At 39.5% G+C, this 17,842-nt stretch overlaps 3 protein-coding genes across 7 annotated transcripts; 1 reads left to right on the forward strand and 2 right to left on the reverse strand.

Annotated features, from left to right (window-relative positions):
• Positions 1-264: 264 nt before the first annotated feature.
• On the reverse strand, positions 265-3,112 carry thumpd1 (THUMP domain containing 1). Its single transcript, XM_038712873.1, has 5 exons — positions 2,589-3,112; positions 1,872-2,049; positions 1,670-1,755; positions 1,193-1,355; positions 265-1,082 (listed from the first exon to the last, which is right to left on the reverse strand). The coding sequence occupies exons 1-5, from the start codon at positions 2,793-2,795 to the stop codon at positions 754-756; spliced, it is 963 nt and encodes a 320-aa protein (XP_038568801.1). The 5' UTR covers positions 2,796-3,112; the 3' UTR covers positions 265-753.
• Positions 3,113-3,586: 474 nt separating this feature from the next.
• eri2 (ERI1 exoribonuclease family member 2) lies at positions 3,587-8,377 on the reverse strand. The gene is made up of 9 exons (XM_038712874.1): positions 8,211-8,377; positions 7,780-7,841; positions 7,575-7,655; positions 7,355-7,482; positions 7,077-7,239; positions 6,677-6,777; positions 6,292-6,373; positions 6,106-6,194; positions 3,587-5,681 (listed from the first exon to the last, which is right to left on the reverse strand). The coding sequence occupies exons 1-9, from the start codon at positions 8,231-8,233 to the stop codon at positions 4,221-4,223; spliced, it is 2,190 nt and encodes a 729-aa protein (XP_038568802.1). The 5' UTR covers positions 8,234-8,377; the 3' UTR covers positions 3,587-4,220.
• A 320-nt stretch (positions 8,378-8,697) lies between these two features.
• LOC119898687 (RNA exonuclease 5-like) lies at positions 8,698-17,229 on the forward strand. 5 transcript variants are annotated; one of them, XM_038712877.1, is made up of 21 exons: positions 8,725-8,787; positions 8,946-9,018; positions 9,542-9,577; positions 10,064-10,360; positions 10,536-10,662; positions 10,761-10,881; positions 11,176-11,283; positions 11,643-11,731; positions 12,463-12,578; positions 12,700-12,838; positions 13,415-13,509; positions 13,598-13,700; positions 13,787-13,875; positions 14,281-14,389; positions 14,673-14,789; positions 14,904-15,041; positions 15,144-15,236; positions 15,364-15,727; positions 15,807-15,994; positions 16,508-16,617; positions 16,707-17,229. In XM_038712877.1, the coding sequence occupies exons 4-21, from the start codon at positions 10,083-10,085 to the stop codon at positions 16,759-16,761; spliced, it is 2,439 nt and encodes an 812-aa protein (XP_038568805.1). In that variant the 5' UTR covers positions 8,725-8,787; positions 8,946-9,018; positions 9,542-9,577; positions 10,064-10,082; the 3' UTR covers positions 16,762-17,229. The 5 variants fall into 5 exon arrangements, with proteins under 5 accessions (XP_038568804.1, XP_038568807.1, XP_038568805.1 ...); XM_038712878.1 differs by having other exon boundaries at positions 10,067-10,360; XM_038712876.1 differs by having other exon boundaries at positions 8,698-9,018.
• The last annotated feature ends 613 nt before the right edge of the window (positions 17,230-17,842 follow it).

The raw sequence follows: 17,842 nt of genomic DNA on the forward strand, positions 1-17,842 counted from the left end.
GAACAAACGAGCCACCAGCGCCATCTTGTGGTGCAGAGAAGAACTAGCAGCTCGATGATCGTGGCAGTAGGCATAACACGTCAAACATGACATTTTACTACGTCATGTAAAATGAAAGACCCCTGACAAACTGCAGAAGTGAAGTAACACAAAGTACACTTATGTACTTTTTTACCCTTCTTTCTTTTCTTCTTCGTTCCTCCCTGTTGTGCCAATCACTGAAGCACAGTGTACCATAAAATGAGTAAAGGATATGTGGCAAAAACCATCAAACACACAGGTAGCTTTAATTCAGGGACTGCTTTAAGAAATGACAAAAAATGTGACACACCAGTTGATCTGAAAACTCTTTTTTCCTTTGAGTAAAAATGTCAGAAATAAAATGACACTGATATAAGAAAAAAAAAAAAAAATCAAATCAAATTCAGCACTAAAAAACTGTCAGATGACGGTAAAGTTATGCTGCAGACATGCAGCTAATTTAAGATCACTGCTATCTAATACGGACATCTCAATGGAGACAGTACATATGTATCATGAATATCTTATAATGATATAAAAAAAGACATATGATATGTTTGGATTCTGTTTGAATGTTTCCAGCCTCAGTGAAAAACAAATCGCCTTATCTTTGCTTTGAACCATCCCTTTAAAACAAATGCACTACTATATAAAGCAACTTGAGATGATGTTCCATTAAAATAACTTTTAAATCTAACTCATCAACTGCTCAATTTCTCTAGCTGTGAGCTTTTACTCCCCGTCAGCTTCACCCTTATCAACCTCCTTTTTGTCTTGTGGCACATTTTTGTCATTGTCTTCCTCGCCTTTCTTCTCTTCTTTGTTTGTCTCTGCATCGTGTTTCTCCTTCTCCTCCGCTGTATTTGTATCAGTTTTTGCTGTGGCCACATCAAGCTTTGGCGTGTCCTCTTTTACTACTTCCTGAACGTTGTACTTTCTATACAGTGTATAGTCTTTTACCACACTGATGCAACACACAGCCTTGATGACCTCCACAATGATTGTCAGTTCTGGGTTGGTCAAATCAACCTTGTTCTTGGGGTTCAACTTCCCCACTAGGCCTGCAACATTCAAAAACCAAAAGGAGGAGTCAGTATTGTTCAGATTGTCAAAAAGGTGAAATTAAATTTCATTTAGTTCTTTCATCTGACATCTAAAAGCCAAACAATACCTGCTACTGATTTGATGATTTCGTCTCTCTTGTTGTGGCTGCTGTTGCGGGCCTTGAAGGCGATCTGGTAGGTAGCACAGTTTGGGGTTTTGAACCAAGGCTCCAGGTAAGTGGTGAGGTACTTCACCATGTCATCCTGGAAGGCCCTGCATGTTCCTGTTACCTGGATGAGATGAAAACAAGGGTAAGACACTGCGGACATTTTAACAATCATTTCGATTGTTATAAAAAGGTATTCAACAACTGCACCTCATCTTAATTTGCACAAGTGGCATAATAAATGATGCAACGTGAAAACTATGCCTAATAATTTGGACACATAGAACATTAGAAGTTGTTATCCACAAATGTCAAATAATGTATCCTTTTTTAAAAACCACTGTCTCACGAACACACTTTAGTCACTCACAACAGTTCAATCAAGAGTCATATTAAACATAGTTAGGGTGACTGTTGACTGTGATTTTAGCTTCTCACTGGCAGCATCCGAAGTATCACTCGGGACTTTTTCTTCTTGGTGGTGTGGAGATCAGATAGGATGTGATGAACCAGCTTGTCAGATTCTTGGAAAGGAAAAAACAAAATCCAAATTGTTGCCATAATAATACTGAAAGCCAAAAAAAAACAAAAATTAACTCACTTTAGTGATTCATTCTTTCAAAAAAAAAAAAGGACTTACCCAGATTTAGAGTTTTGATGAAGATGACATTGTTTGCTCCACTGACCAAAGCCTGGAAGCGTCTCTCCTGTTTAGCTCCAGATGCTTGCAGCTGTGCCACTTCCTTCTTCAGCGCTACATCAACATCTTCTTCCTCGGCCTCCTCTTCTTCACTGCTGCTTCCATTATTATCTTGCAACTGTGATCATGAGAGTGCCACTTTATGTCAGTAGATCAGTTAAGTTACTCAGTTGAGGGCAGTCTCTGAAACAACTTTATTACCAAATCAAGTCCAAAGATATCAAAACTTGATACAATGATATAAAACAAGCAATTCTTCAAATTTGATATGGTGGAACAGGCAACATTGTTGACCACTTTTGGCTGAAAGACTACTTAAAGAATTGAACTGATAATCCAAACTGTTAGATTAAGCACTATAACAGATGGTCACATTTCAGTTGATTTGTAACTAGTTTGAGGTTTAATTCAAACCAATTGTCACAGGCATGTGCACAATGAAAAGTTGTTTTCTCTGACTACCTCAATGCAATACACAAACTCAATGTGACGTTAGAAACAATATAGAATATGCACTTCAGTCTTCACTTTCCCACTAACTTACTGTAATAGAGTGCAGCTCACATGCACAGTAACTTGGGAACAGGCCTCGTCTATAACTGGTAGAGATCTGATAGATATGTATAACAGGGAATATAAAAGTGCTTCTGGACTCACCTTCTCGGGCCCATACAGCTGGTCGGCGTATTCATTGAGCAGATTGAAGGCCTCCGCGGTGCACTTCCTCTCGTTCATGTTGCATGTGATGAGGATCCCCTGCATCCCCACCTCCAGCTCCCGGGAGCCCTTCCACCGCTTGTTGTGGTGGCTGGCCGCATACCGCTTCTTGCTCCGTTTCCTCGAGTCATTTGACACGGCCGACATGATAGCAGATTTCGTGCAAATAATAAAGTAACTTGTGTTTACGCTCTCTAGCAGCACGGCTACCTTCTTGTTTTGGTTACTCCCCCTCGGCTTAATTAGCCGTTAGCTTAACCGCTGCGGCTAACACAAGGTTATAAACTTTATAGCTGCAGCGTCTAAGTTACTATATAAAAACAAACACGTGGAGTTCACAAAATGATACAGCCTCCCCGTCTAAACACGTGTTCAAGTCGAAACTGTAGCTGCTTTGAGGCACGACGTCTCATTTAGTCACAACCATATGTACCGTCTATGGTCACAACATCGCACGTTCCGGTTTGTCCTGTACGGCGTGTGAGGAGGGACAAAAACGCCCGAAACATTGTGCAACTTGGATTATCCGCATTTTTTATTACAGAAATATCACTGGTGGATGTCACAATGTACATTTACTTAAGTACTGTACTTCACTACAATTTTAAGGTACATTTCTCGAGTATTTCTATTTTATGCTAACGGGTCCACCACATTTCAGAGGGAATTATTGAACTCCATTATGATTTTTGACAACTTTAGTTACTGGTTACTTTGCTGATTTTGATTAGTATATATATATATACACGATTCTGAAAAGGACCATACTTTTGATACTTTAAATATATTTTGTTGCTAATACTTCTACTTAAGGAAAATTTTGAATGCAGGACTTTTACTTGCTATAAGTGCTTAAGTAAAAGTTCTGAAGACTTTTTCCACAACTGATAAAAACAGTCTAAACAAAACCAAGAAATTAAACAATTACAACATAAAACAAAGTCTTGACATAACAGTCCCTTTATTATTTTACTTAACATTTCATTTGATCTCTAGGCATATTTCCAAAACAGTATATGTACCATACAATAGAATAAATACAATAACGTTTATTATCAGTTTTCATTATTGGTACTTTTTTCAAAAGAAATAATAATAATCGATAATCACTAAAATCACATTAAATAATTTTATTAGTCAATTGTTATTATTCATTAATGTTCATTTCACTTTTATGTCCTAAAACGTATGACTCACTTTATAATATTGTCAAATACAGAAAAGCAATTAATTTGATTTTAAATTGATCAAAGCAAATGAATTGACCAAACTGGAATCAATAAATTAAATTAAGCATTCACTATGGAATTTCATTAACAGCTTTGATTTGTACTGCTGTATGTAGTTCCTTCCAGCAGATCTCCACAGCAGCTGTGGGTGTGGCAGCAACAGAAAAACAAATCTGTTCTCATCTTCAAGCACATCTATTCAGTTTTTACTTTTAAAAAAACATAATGAGGAGACACAAACAAAATACAATTAATCATCTTCGTACCAATAGTGTTTTGATAATATCACAAAGTCTATGTGACTGAGGTAGAACACACACGTGAGCGGGTTTTCTCCAACAAGTTAATAGCTCTTTCTTATCGCTGACCTGTCGGGTGGGCGACGGCTCAGAGTCGAGTTGATCTGACAGAGTGAGACAGAGGACCCGACCGCAGGAGAGGCCACTGAACTGCTCTTCATCAGAGCTGACTCCCACTTAAAGAATTCACATCCCTTCTGGATTATGTTTCCGCTGCCAGACCTGCGGACTGGACAGCAATAAAACCCTCGCCCGTGATTCGGACCACCATTGGATACAACTTGACGCTTTGCACGACGCCCACACGCACACAGTGGGGATGTGATCCTCTGTCCTTTCACTGTCACAGAGACGGAGGAATGATTGGCCCGTGAGGAGAGTGTGTTGGTTGACAAAGAGGAGAGGACATTCTTAGAGCCGCAAAAAGATCCACATGAGGGGGGACGGGAGGGTTTTTCTCGGTCAGAGAAGATGGTAAAGGAAGATTGCGGAGTCTCTTTGAGCTTTGCGTGTTGTGTGGTGAATGCTTTGGGCCTGGCAAATGAGGTATAAGGGGTGGAGGTCTTTTCAGGGATGAAGGGTTTGTGCCTGAAGGGAAGGGGTGTGTTTGTTTTAGAGTTTTTAAAGGGCCCATCAGACTTTTCTAGTACTTTTCTAGAGGTTTTAAGTCCTGTTTTATGCTGATTTGATTTGGAGTCCCGAGGAACAGTTTTAGGAACTGCAAAATAAGTATTTGGCTCTGAGAATGTTGAATGTCGCCCGTTTTCATTGAAGCATTTAGACACATTAACATGGGATGACTCACTAGTCATCTTTTGAGTTTTAAAGTTCTTTTCAACGCACAATGTTTGTTTTATATAATCTGTTAATGTGCCCTGAACGCCTGGTGAATGTGTATTATCAGTTTCTTCCCACACATAACATCCGCTGTCAAAATCTGACACATGGTCAATATCAAATCCTCTCTCCGTTTCACTGACGACATCATCATCATCACCCTCCAACACCACATCATCGTATGAACCACACCTGTCCTCTGTCTCCACTAAGAGTTCTGCAACTTCCCCCTCCTCCACAAGTCCGACTGTTGCTCCAGTTTTTGAGGGCTGTTTTGGCTGAGGCAGATTTGAAAGGCAGCCCACCGTAGTAGAACACAGAACAAGGCAGTTATTGTTATTGTGAGGTGAAAGACAATTTATCAGAACTGAGGAGGAGATATTAGTGACTGCCTCTGCTGTAACTGACGTCCTGCTGCGTCCCCATAGTGACGTAGTTGTACCATTGAGCAGTGTCTTTGGTGAAATCAGGCTCTGACAGATTTGAGCAGATTCCTGAACTGAACTTGTCGTCTCCTTTGTAAAGTTCTCTGAACATGATTTGGGAGGAATCTTGGACGATGACAGTGTGTTTGTGGTAAGTGTGTTTTCCTCTTTATCGATGTTAGATTTTTCTTTCTTGTTGTCTGCAGTTGTGTTTCCAAACACAGGTTTGACCATTAGTGGGGTCTATTAGAAGAAAGGATGACAGATATACATTTATTAACTAATAAAATATCACCCACTCCTGATTTTTCTTGAAACCGTCTTGTCAATTGAAGTTATTGCTGCTATGCTGTATTTTCCCAGCATGTTTAATTTCTCTCTTCATTGTCCATTGTCATATTTTACATCAAGTGCAAAAGTCTAAAATCTGGACCAAACAAAGGGTATGTACCAGAGTTTATGATTTGCAACGGTTCAGTTATAAATGTGTTTATTTACATAAGAAAGCGTCACAAAATTTAAAATTCTACATGCCTTTCTGCACCAAACAAGCTTCATCCATGAAGACTTCCATACGGTCATCCTCTGTAACAGGTTATGCTTGGCAAGACAGATGGGGGCCAGGGATTTAGGGGTTGGGATGTATCGTTGGACGGCGACCACTCACCCTCACCAGGCTCCTAGTGGTCTTCATCACACACCCATCCCTCATCATCCTCGCTGCCAACTGAGCTGTATTTCGGGCATCATCCAAACCTGACGGAAAAATAAGAAACACAAGATTAGATCAAGTCTTTTTTTATTTCAAGATTAAGGTTTATTTTGACAAAATAACTTTTTTTTTTTTTTTTACCAGAATGTTCTCTCCCTGAAAACTGTATTCCAAGATCTTGTAGTGCCCCGTTGAGGCCTTTGGGTTTCCTGTCGTAAAACAGCTGAAAAATACAAAAAAGGGGTTATTCTTGGTTTCATGTCATTAAAAATGTAATACCTTTGGGTTTTGGACTGTTGCTCAGACACAATAAGAAAACTGAATACTTCATTTTGGGCCCTGGTAACTTCAGGTGGGAATTTGCCATAACAATAAAATGTAAATTACTTTTATAGACTAAACAATCAAGAAAAGAACTGGTGCACTAAACAACTACAAAGATTATTGTTTGGTACATCCGTAAGCGAGTGTGGAAGAATGAAAGAGTACAGAAGTGTAACGATAAAGCGACTGAGCTTTTACTTACCCTGTAGGTGCTTCTCAAGTCTATCCAGCTGTTGAGCACGTCAGGTTTATGGAGCTGCTTGCGTTTGCACTCGTACTGCAAGCAAACTCCAAGATCCCAGTCTGATGCGCAATGCAGATGGAGGCACATTAAAATTAACAATGTGTTTTAGCAACATTTCTCCTCTTCATTTTTCAAACATTTCAAAATTCCAACAAGGGGAAATTAAACCATGCTAAAGTCGTAAGACAGCCTTTCCATTGCAAATAATGCAACAGAGCTACAGAGCCAGATAAATCAGTATTATTGTATAAGGTTTGGTGTTTAGTGTGCTCTTGTCTCCAATGCAGGAAAGATCCACACTAACGGAGGCAGAGACTGGTTACCACAAGAGTTGTAGATCATTGTTATTGACTTTTACCTGACCATGTGAGGAAGGTACAGAGTTTTTGAGAAGCTGAAGATTCAGATGATATCTGTTGTCTGTTGGAAAACACCACACCCATATCGAGCTGCAGGTTTTGCAGCCAGCGGCTGAACCGCGAAAGACAGATTTGAAGGGGGATCCCTGCCTCAACTTGCATCTGTGAGACAGAGAAATTAAGCTGTCAGATGTAATGTTAAACTATCTACAGTACATGGAACCAGAAAGCGCAATGATATGTTTGTAGCAGTGTCATCATGCCTATGTACAGATACCTGTGTAATTCCAGTCAGCTCAGTGCAGAACTCAGACAGAATGGGGCGCTCCTGGGGTTGAACATAAGTATGAAACTCGGACTCGATCTCCCCTGTGGACGTGTTCAGCAGAACAGCAGGAAACTCAACTGCATAGAAGGAAGAATGGAAGGAGTGTTAACAATAATAATAAGGGTAAACAGATGAATGGTTTGCACGCAACATATAAAGGGTTACTTACTAATTTCCTGGCTGTAGTGGTTTTTCTCTCTCCAGCAAGTAGACTCGAAATCAATCACTATCAGGTATGAAAATATTTGATCTGAAAGAAAACATACAATATTATACAGCAAATGTAACAGCGTCATCCAGTGAATAAAAAGGGGGATCAAGTCTAAACATGAACTCTGTATACACATTATCATATCAAATAATTTCATACTTACTTGATAGCAGTTTCTTTAACCCATTAGAGGACTGACCCCGCTGCTTCAATAATCCTAGTTCTCTGTGGAGGCAGGAAAGGATTTAAGAGCTTCTGTTATAAGTGTAGGAACGTTAAACCTAATAACTTATTATCTTTAGGCCCCACATGTTTTTGCCAAATCTTAGCGATACTTGCCCCTTTGCCCCAATTTGTGCCTTTAACGTTACAAGACAAAAGTAAGGGGGTAAGGGGCAAGTAACGTTACTGTTTCAAACACAGATAGCTTCCATTTTAAAAGACTAATCACGCACTTATCGTAACACAAAAGTAACCTTATAACCTACAAAGTTAATAAAACATTCAGGGATGTTAACTAACGACATTGTTTCTCTGTCTTCCCATGTTGTTATTTAACGTTAACTTAGCTAACATGGCTAATCTGTTACTTACTTGGCCAGTTTCCTCGTAGACATAATGTTACCTATTATAATTTCGTGCAACTAACGTTAACTTTACCACAAAATATTACGGTATAAAAGGAACTCGCCACTAGCTACGACAGAAAACGAAGCACAAATCGCGCTGGTTTTTTTAAAAATGTTCATCCAGTACTCTAAGCTTGATTAGTTGGGGCTGCAACTGAAGACACAAATAGTCGATCAAAGAAAAAACGAATCAAAAACAGAACTTCACTTCCGGTTTGTCGTCAAAACAAAAGCATGAAATACTGGCTTTAACCCAACCGCAGCCCATCAAAGACAACAAGAATGAAATAAATGTAATTATATGCCGATACAGTGTCAGTCTGATCTGTAACGTGTGATTATTTCCCACTAAACACTGACACTACGCAATTTTATCTACATGCACTCACCGACTTACAAACGCTTACAAACCGGAAATTGTCATAGTATTTTTCTAACTTTACGTCACACATTGTAACGTGCTGCAGTACCTCCATGTGTTTTTAGCCTCTACCAGTGGTGGAAAAACATGAATTCAGACCCCGCAGGACCAATAACATCTGGTATTTACAGATGCTCTCGTTACTATTCTCACGTGTATACCGATCTTATAAACACTCCTGAGCTATGAATGCGTTTGTGGAAATTATTGGTTGAAGTATTAGCTTGCTAACGTTAGGTGTGTATAGTATTTCCCGTGTAACGTTAACTGTTATCCTAGTAGTTAACCACCAAACTGACCCCAGAAACTCCCTCAGAGAGAGAGAAAGTTAAACCACTGATCCAGCTGAACGGTGAGACATTTCACGTGTATAATTCTGTACGTTAAGTATCTTTGCACACCTGTAACAGTTCAGATTCCCAAAGTCACTGTACTGAAAATCCAATGTGAACTTACAATCAATCCACCTGCACCTCTAGATAAAGCTTAAACTTACTTATTTACCTGACAGTTCATAGTGGGGTAAAGTACCCCAAAGACAACATGTAACGTTAATTTCAATCAGTCTGTAAACCCCATAATGTGTTGTTTTATTGTTAAAGCAATCAAGATGAACCCAGATTAATGTTATTTTAAAAATACTATACTAACGCCTCTTTAGTGTTGCTTGTACAATCCCACCTGGTGAAGTTATTACAGAATTTCAGTACACCAAATAATTGCCAGGTGGGCTGGGTATCTTTTGAAAATGTTCAGTGCTCCTGCCAATATGATACCTGTACTAAAACATTACTTGATTTGGTGCCTCATATTGGGGATTACACTGTAAACGTGTGCATATTCTTCATTCCCTTTCTCTCTCTTTTTTGTTTCAGATGTCTATGATGTAGTTTACTTGCAGAAAAATACAGGTTTGTGTAGTTTAAAGTCATTTCCTGAAACAGCAATGCAATCGGGCTAGATGAAAGCATGAAGACCCCCACCTACCTACTTTGTCTTTTTCCTTGTGTTTATTTTGTCCCAGCACAGAGCACAAAGCAACCACAGTATAAAATACAGTTGAAAGTGATGATTTAAGCGAGGAAATATCTGATCAAAGAATAAGTTAAACGTTAAAGAACACATAAAGCATTCAATGCTAACTTTCAAGAATTGACAGTTTTTGATATTTAAAGTTACTGACACATTTTGATCAGTACTCAAAAAGTATTGGGCTTTGATAGACAGCACTAGCTGGCTTAACACGGGGCTTGCTTTTTCTACTTCCCTAAATAAAACAATGCAAATTTAAAGAGGAGCATGTGTAACTTTTAGATGTACATCAACTTCTGCAAGTTTAAGATTTGACAGCCGGGAGACAAATGTCATTGAAAATAGCTTTTTTTATTATCTCCCAGTAGAAATATCAGCTTGAACATGGAGCCTTCATCCTCGTCGTCATCATCATCAGCAGCAGCAGCAGCAACATGCAACGGACAGAAAAGAAAGAGTATTGCCCCCACAGCACATGAGAAGGCCAAGAGATTAAAAATTGTGCAGGAAGGTGAGGAGACGCTGGAATGTGGACGTTCCTTCCGCTCGCCGCGGATCTCTGTGCTGCTTGACCACATTCAACAACCAATTACACTGAATGAGCTGACGGAGCTGCTACATTACGCCGCTCTGGGGAAAACAGGTGGCATTAAACAGCCCAGGTAATGACTTTGGTAGTAAGATCTTATCAGCTCTCATCAAATAACTCTCTGTAAGATACTTATACTTTGTCCCCGTGCTCTAACAATAATCTATATGATCTATTTTAAGTCTGTTGTACTGCAGACTACACCACTAATTGTCTTAATTTTCTGCCTTCCCCTGTGTCTCTTTTAGTTGGTGTCGTCTCCGTCATCAGAAGAGGATTAAAGCTGTGAATGTGGTGATCGTGGAAGGCCTGACCCAGAGTCACTTTTACAAACACTACCTCACGCTGCAACACCTCAGGACCAGCTACACCACTGTAAGCAACCAGAGGTGATGGGAAATGGGAAACATTATCTTCACTGTGTCAGAATTTTAGGTTAACACTGGTGCTTGCTTTTTATCTGGCTGGATTAGAGGGTCACCTTCATTCCACCCTCTACCGACCTGGCGTCAGGAATCTTCAGCAGTGAAGTCCCTGAATCTGATGATCCATCCCTTTCCCAGAGACACAATGAAAGCAGTAAACTGCACAATGGTGAGAATCGTGGGGGGATTTGTTCTGAGTATGTGCAGACCTATGCAATATATCAATATAACAGGAGACTTGGTACTGTTGGTGATGAAATTAACAATGAATGTCTCATATCCACAGTTCATTTGACTGTTAGTCAAAAGGACATTCTTGTGTGTAATTATCTTCTGAATACTGTAATATTCATCCCCAGAATATCATCACATTATTATAAAAATATTATAGCTGTGAGTTGTAGATTTGTGTTTTTGCTTTTGTTATTAATTGTGTGTGTGTGTGTGGTGTGCACTGCTGCAGCACTGAGGTGTCACCCAGTAATCACCAAGTTTGGGACACAGAGGAGAGGACTGACAGCGTATGTTCTCACCCAGGAGGAGATGATCAAGAGACACTATCCTGTCAAAGGTAAGTCTATCTCTGATAACGTCCACAATAAGCCGGCTAAATTAAGTTCTTCCACGGTTGCACTGTCAGGACTTTTTTACTGCCACTCTGCTTCTGACTGTCCCTCAGCAGGCACACTGTATGTTTTTGTTTTCCAAAAGCTCTGTATTCTCCATCCTCACTAAAACTAAAAAGTGTTTTTACATGTATCTACAACAAAAGCTCTGTTTTTGTGTGTGAAAAATTATGACATATTGTAGATGGAAAGCATAAATGCAGAGAAAGAGATGCATTGTCGGGTTTAGCTTGGTTGATGTGGACGTGGTCTCTCTTTCTCCATCTCTACCTTCTCACTTCTTTTTGTGTTTCTTCTGACACAGGAATGCCTGGCTTTGAGGATTATGTGTGCATAGACAGTGTTGACTATGTGACTGATAACAGCCCTCTGTATGGACTTGACTGTGAGATGGTGAGATGCTCTCAACTATATACTTAGTATTCCCACTTTCCATCCAATTATATAGTTTCAAACAATCAATACTGCAGTATATAGTATATTGTGACAAATATATGCATCATACATTACTGATAGACAGGCACGTACCAGGTATACTATATGCAATGTAGTATGGATACACTAATTTTATAGTACCGTCTTATATATATGATAGACGGTATGTTATGAATTCACTGGCAGAATTTGGATCATTATAAATATGACATTTTCATTTGTTTTTAAAAAACATTTTTAAATGGGTGATTTTGAGTTTTCATAACGTTATAGCGCATTCGGTCAAGTCAGAATGTTACTATAAATACTATAAATATGCTTCAGGTAAAAATGTTTTTTGGTTTGTCAGGTAGAAATTATCTATCCAAACAGACAACCAGGTGGATACATGTGCTCAGAAACAAGTCAGCCAAGTTTTTAGAGCAATCTACATCACTTTAAAGCACTTCTATTTCACTCGTAGCTCGTGTGGTACAAAGAGCAGCTGAAATTGTCAGATCACCGCACCCATCACCCTGTAAATAACTGTATTTTGGTTTGGTTCTTCCTCTCTAGTGCCATCCCCGTTTACACATCTTGGATATTATCGCTTTTGTGGGCAAGATGTTGTTAGAAGTTTTGTTAGAAGTTATTGCAAGGTTTTCATCCCTGTCCCAGCAGTTAATCAGTGTGTTCATGTTGTGGCTCAGTGTCTAACAGAAAAGGGATATGAGTTGGCTCGTGTTTCTCTGGTGGATAGTGATGGGAATTGTGTGATGGACGATCTTGTAAAACCTCAGGACCGAATCCTCAACTACCTCACCAGGTACACACATACATATGCATGTACGCACACACACACACACACAGATGGATACTGTTAAAACTGATTGATTGGTTCTGTTTTACCAACATTAATCACAATGTTCTGATTCACCTTCTGATAGGTTCTCTGGTATAACCGCAGAGATGTTGCGACCAATCACTACCAACCTGCAGGACATTCAAAGGAAGCTCAGGGCGTTGTTGCCGAGCGATGCAGTTTTGGTGGGCCATTCACTTAACAACGACCTTATGGCTCTAAAAGTGAGTTACTACAATAGTTCTGTTTGAACGTATCATGAACCTGAGGGCAGGAGAATCTTTGTATGTGTTTGAAGATGGAAGTGTGTGTTTAGCAAAATGTCTTCACTATCTATAGTCTTTAAAGCCGCTATGTGAACAGCCTGCGTCGCTGTCAGCCACGTATATTCTTTAATAATAGAAGTATTTGAGAGAAGCTAAGCTTCTAGCTTCTCTCAAATACTGTGCTGTACTCAAATGTGTGTGTACTGAAAGTATTCAAACTAACCTAGTAAGTAAAGGGCTTTTATATTCAGAAATCATAAACACTGTAAAATAAATGTGATTTTTTCCAGATTTTTTTTCTGTGCCTTATTACTAGTGTCCACGATATGGGGATTTTTGTTGCCTTCATCTAAAATGTCAATATTTTTAGAGCTCAACGTGACTACAGTATTTAACAGAAGTCATTTTAATTGGCAATCCATTCAATTCAGATATATCGCAGATATATATTTCATTTCGGAGAGGCTCTCTTTAAACATTTTTTCTATAAAAGCTGAAGTTGTGACCTCTGTTTTGTTTGTGTCCTTCCGGCAGCTGGTCCACCGGCATGTAATCGACACCTCACTGCTGTACAGGAGAGAGTTTGGACAGAGGTTTAAACTTAAGGTCCTGGCCGAGACAGTGCTGAAGTAAGTTGTCTCTCTCTCACTCTCTCTCAGCATATCTGTCTCTTTCTCCCACCACGGCTAATAATTCAATTTTCCACTTGTGTCCCAGGAGGCAAATTCAAACTGAAGAGAAGAAGGGTCATGATCCCATAGAGGATGCCGTGGCAGCCCTGGAGCTGGCTCAGTACTTTATTAAAACAGGACCTCTTCAGGTAACACATTACTTTCTAACACACAAACAGACACACACACACACCTACACACAGCTGAGATATCTTCTGTGTATGCTCACTGTCAGGTTGTAGAACTTCATCTGGAGGAGCTGTGGGGATATACAGTAGTGGAGGAGTCCACCGACTGTGCACCTGCACCAACACCAAGTCACAGGTACAATACGTTTGTGTACCTGTTTATATTCTACATATCACTACACTTTTTATCAACAGCAGTTTCAGATTTTCACAAGTGGACCTAGTTTGAGTCAGTCTACTGATCTCTGTAACCTCTGTCTGTCGTTGTCTGAAATTTTCTAATCAAGTGCATATGATTTAGTTGTTCTACAGAATAATTTCAACTACAACGGCAGGGTTAATGAGCTTTAACGCCTTCTAGAAAATCTGAAATGATAGACTTAAAAACGTACATCTTCCAATCCTATCCCAATCAATTTTCCTGCACATCTTTGTTACTAATAGTAGGATTCTGTTCTTCATTCACAATGTGAAGCCCATCTTATCGCACATTCTGCTGCAGCTATATTTGACAGATTATCCGTCTTAATTTCTTGTGCAGGTTTGTTGACAGACTACAGACACTTGGACGGTCAATAGCCTTTTTAGGAAAGCGCTCCGACATTGCCCTGGATCTGTCGAAACAGCTGTGGCACAACTCTGACAAAGAGGTGAGACATGAGGATTTGTAGCTTTAATGCCTCCTGGCCTTTACCTGATTAGACACTTGATATGAGCTTTGCTTTCTACCCAAAATATGCATTGATCTGTTGGTCCTCATAAAGGTTAAAGGGAAGTTATAGCTTCCCTGCTGCTGTTTTAGCTATTTTTTAGATATTGGGATCCCTGTCTCCATTCAGTTGTGTGTCATTTCTGCCTAATTTGACAATGAACAATATAGTGCCCGTCCTCTTATTTTTCTCTGCCTTTGTCACTTTATCTGGTCTCCTTCAGCTGTTGGCGTCTTTCAGGAGACAGACCAAGTGTCCGTTCCTCTCAGTGCTCCAGTTTTCTTCCCTCTCAGACTATCTAAAGAGGTACTTCTCTCATCAGGAGCACCAGTACCAGAGAGTGAGGCATTTATTCAGAACATGATCACTTTAAAAGTGTCTGAGAGTTATTTTATGTATGTAAAATACTACTTGCATTTAAATGTGCTACCTAATGTGTGTGTTTATCCTACAGGTGTGCGCAAAAATTAGAGATATGTGTGTAGTGTTTGCCGGGCCATTCCCTCCAGGTTTCTCTGAGAGGGAAGTGAGGCGGCTGTTTTGTTGCTGTGGACCGGTTCGGAAAATCAAAATGTTGAACACAACTGTCAGGGTATATCTTACCTACATTATAATCATTTATTTTACATTCAGTAAGCTTTGTATTTCTATCTCTGATTAACACATCAACACCTGGACAATGTTTGGTCTCCAGGTTCATGCGGAGGTAGAGTTCGAGCTGCTGGAGGGAGCTATGCTGGCTTTAAAAACTTTGAATGGACTAAATATGCAGGGACAGTCCATCAAGGTAGCTCTCTTCCTGTTTTTCTTTTGCTTTCTGTTAATTATTCCCCTTACATTACACTTAAAGTTACGTTGAAACTTTTGTAGACTACTATATCTCCAACATTTTTGCTTGTGTGTGTCTTTTCTAGGTCCAGAGGCCTGTTAATGAGTCAGTGCTGGACTTGGATCTGACTCTTAATGCGTTAATGGGCGACAATCTCAACACCAGTCACCTGTACACTGTAAAATTAAGCCCCAGTATGGCTGAGTGCATACAGATTTCAGCAAAGTTCAATGGACACACGTTAGATCCAACATATTCAGGTATTACTCCTGTTACAACAGTGAACGGATTTCCCCCAGTTAAAGTAAACGGTAAAAAGTTGCAGCCCACTACCACAAAGTCTAAACTGTCTGAGGAGACAGTCAGAGAGACATTTGGTCACTTTGGTACGGTGGAGAGAGTTGTACTGCTTGCCAAACCTGGAAAACATGCAAGACATGCCTACATAAGTAAGTAAAAAGCTACATTATTCATCTTCCCTTGTTGTACTGTATGAGTGTCTCTAACCCAAGTGTCTCTGGATGACAGAGTTTGAGAATTCAGAGGGTAAACAGGCAGCCCTCTGCTCCTCTGAGGATCTCCGGAAGGAAAACTACCTCATCTGTCCATCCTTAACTCCACCCCACTTGCCTTCATGGGTTGCCGGGACGATGCCGATCACCACAGTGGAAGCAGAAGATGATGAGGAGGGGACCCACATGCACAGCAGTTCTCAGGTAAAGACAAGGTTGTAATGACTACAGCTGGTCGTCACACATTCCTAAAACCACTGTTTTGATAATGATAAATGATGTTTTAAATGAATCTGATGGCACAACTTTTTTTTTTTTAAACTAGTCAATCGCAGTGAAAACTGGTGCTGTATATATGTTGAACTAATCCCCGCTTTTCTGTCTGCCAGTGTATTTTTCTTTGTCAGCATGCTAACACAGTACACATTAGTATTACACGTTTGTAAATGCTATGCTGAATTTAGCCCGTTAGCAAGCCATGTTAGCAGTGAAGTTTGTTTTTGCACCTCTTTGAACATCATAGTTCCCTGATTGTTCCGTCTTTCAGCTGGCAGGTTTAGTCAATTCTTAGTAGATATCTTATTAAATAAAATCTCATAATGAAAACTGAGCTGTTTAGATTTAGGCTAGCTTTGTGGGGCAAATGTTTGAAAGACCTGAACAGTTTATTATTCATTTGATACAAGCAATGAAGACTCGATTTTGTAATCTGTGTAGGACCAGCAAGTGGATGTCATGATGAGGAAGTTGGACCGACGCTTGCGGAAGCTCTTCAGATCCCTCCCAGACAGCACCTTGTCTGTGGTTGTGCTGCTTGGAAACACCAGGTGAGGACTCTGACAGTGTCTGGAGAAGTCTGCCACAAAGATAAATAAATAAATAAATAAATCTCTTTTCTATCTTTTCTCTTTTCTAGTCCACATGGCCAACTCCCTGGGTTGTGCCTAATGGAAGTCAAGCAAGGGTCTTGAGGAGAACAGGGACCTGGTTCTCTGTGGGAATGATCATTAACCTGGACTATCAAAATATCTTTCAGTCCAGTGATGCCTGATCTTGTGCGTCACTTGAACCAAATGAAAGATAAAACAATCACGTTGTTAAATAATTGCCACAGACTTCCATTTACCTCAGACTTGTTTCTTTATTGAAGGAGCTGAGAGTTGTATGTCTGCACAATGCTTTTTTTAGCAAATATATTTTTTTTGTTAACAAAACAGTGTCAGTGAGGTATAGAACTCCTGTACACAGTAGGTTATACTAGTGTCTTTGTGATTGGTTTTATAAACTATAAAAGGCAAGTCAAATACAGTACTTGTAAAATCATTTGTGACCTGGAAATATTTTGTTACAAATTAAAATCTGACTTTGGTACATTTACTTATTCAAGTGGTACAACACCCTAAAATGCGTGAGGGAACAAAAAAAAAAAACAAAAAAAACAAAAAAACCAAACACAATTTGTCACAAGTCAGCAACAGCACAAAACTGTAACATGCGTGTGGTTTGAAAATCTTCTGGATACAATTTGTTCTACTTGAAGAAAACGACAGTTTCATGAGGTGACTGAACCCAAAGACATATCACCTACATCATGTTGGGTGAATGAATACTGTTGCTATTAATTTTACAAAGTGAATTGTCATTTTAAACAGGAAGAAGACTAACTATGAGCAGTATTTACCATACATGATCTATGCATTTTGATGTTTGTCTTCTCATTATCTCACTTTGATTCTAGGAACAAGTGTAAATATTTCTTCTTCACAGCAGACCTTTACTTCTAACAGTAGGGAAAGAACATATGTTCCAATAATTATGGCTCCGTTATTGAGTAACACCAAATTTAAGATGGTAGACCTAATACGCTTTAGATCATTAGTGTGCCAAGTGTAAAGCTGTAGGAGCCTTTTTTTGTAGAGATGTCAAATGCTCTCAATTAACCACATACAGGATTATGGTTTTACCAGAACCCAAACAGGACCTGTACATAAGGGCATGTGAATGCATAAGTGTTAATATTTCAGACTATGGATTAAACAATTGTACGGTGCA

This window comes from Micropterus salmoides, unplaced genomic scaffold, assembly GCF_014851395.1.
Source record: "Micropterus salmoides isolate LMB-PRFRI ecotype aquatic unplaced genomic scaffold, ASM1485139v1 Ms_hic_scaffold_12, whole genome shotgun sequence".
NCBI lineage: Eukaryota > Metazoa > Chordata > Actinopteri > Centrarchiformes > Centrarchidae > Micropterus > Micropterus salmoides.

Bases quoted from the DNA above. Each gene is read 5' to 3' on its own strand.
- thumpd1 (XM_038712873.1), bottom strand. From the start codon at position 2,795: ATGTCGGCCGTGTCAAATGACTCGAGGAAACGGAGCAAGAAGCGGTAT. The intron at 2,050-2,588 runs GTGAGTCCAGAA...TCATGATCACAG, and splicing joins AGCTGTATGGGCCCGAGAAG to TTGCAAGATAATAATGGAAG. The intron at 1,356-1,669 runs GTGAGAAGCTAA...CATCTCATCCAG, and splicing joins TGATACTTCGGATGCTGCCA to GTAACAGGAACATGCAGGGC.
- LOC119898687 (XM_038712876.1), top strand. From the start codon at position 10,083: ATGGAGCCTTCATCCTCGTCGTCATCATCATCAGCAGCAGCAGCAGCA. The intron at 13,510-13,597 runs GTAAGTTGTCTC...CTTGTGTCCCAG, and splicing joins CTGGCCGAGACAGTGCTGAA to GAGGCAAATTCAAACTGAAG. The intron at 14,790-14,903 runs GTGAGGCATTTA...TTTATCCTACAG, and splicing joins AGGAGCACCAGTACCAGAGA to GTGTGCGCAAAAATTAGAGA.
- eri2 (XM_038712874.1), bottom strand. From the start codon at position 8,233: ATGTCTACGAGGAAACTGGCCAA. The intron at 7,842-8,210 runs GTAAGTAACAGA...CTGCCTCCACAG, and splicing joins TCTACGAGGAAACTGGCCAA to AGAACTAGGATTATTGAAGC. The intron at 7,656-7,779 runs GTAAGTATGAAA...GTTTTCTTTCAG, and splicing joins GTTAAAGAAACTGCTATCAA to ATCAAATATTTTCATACCTG.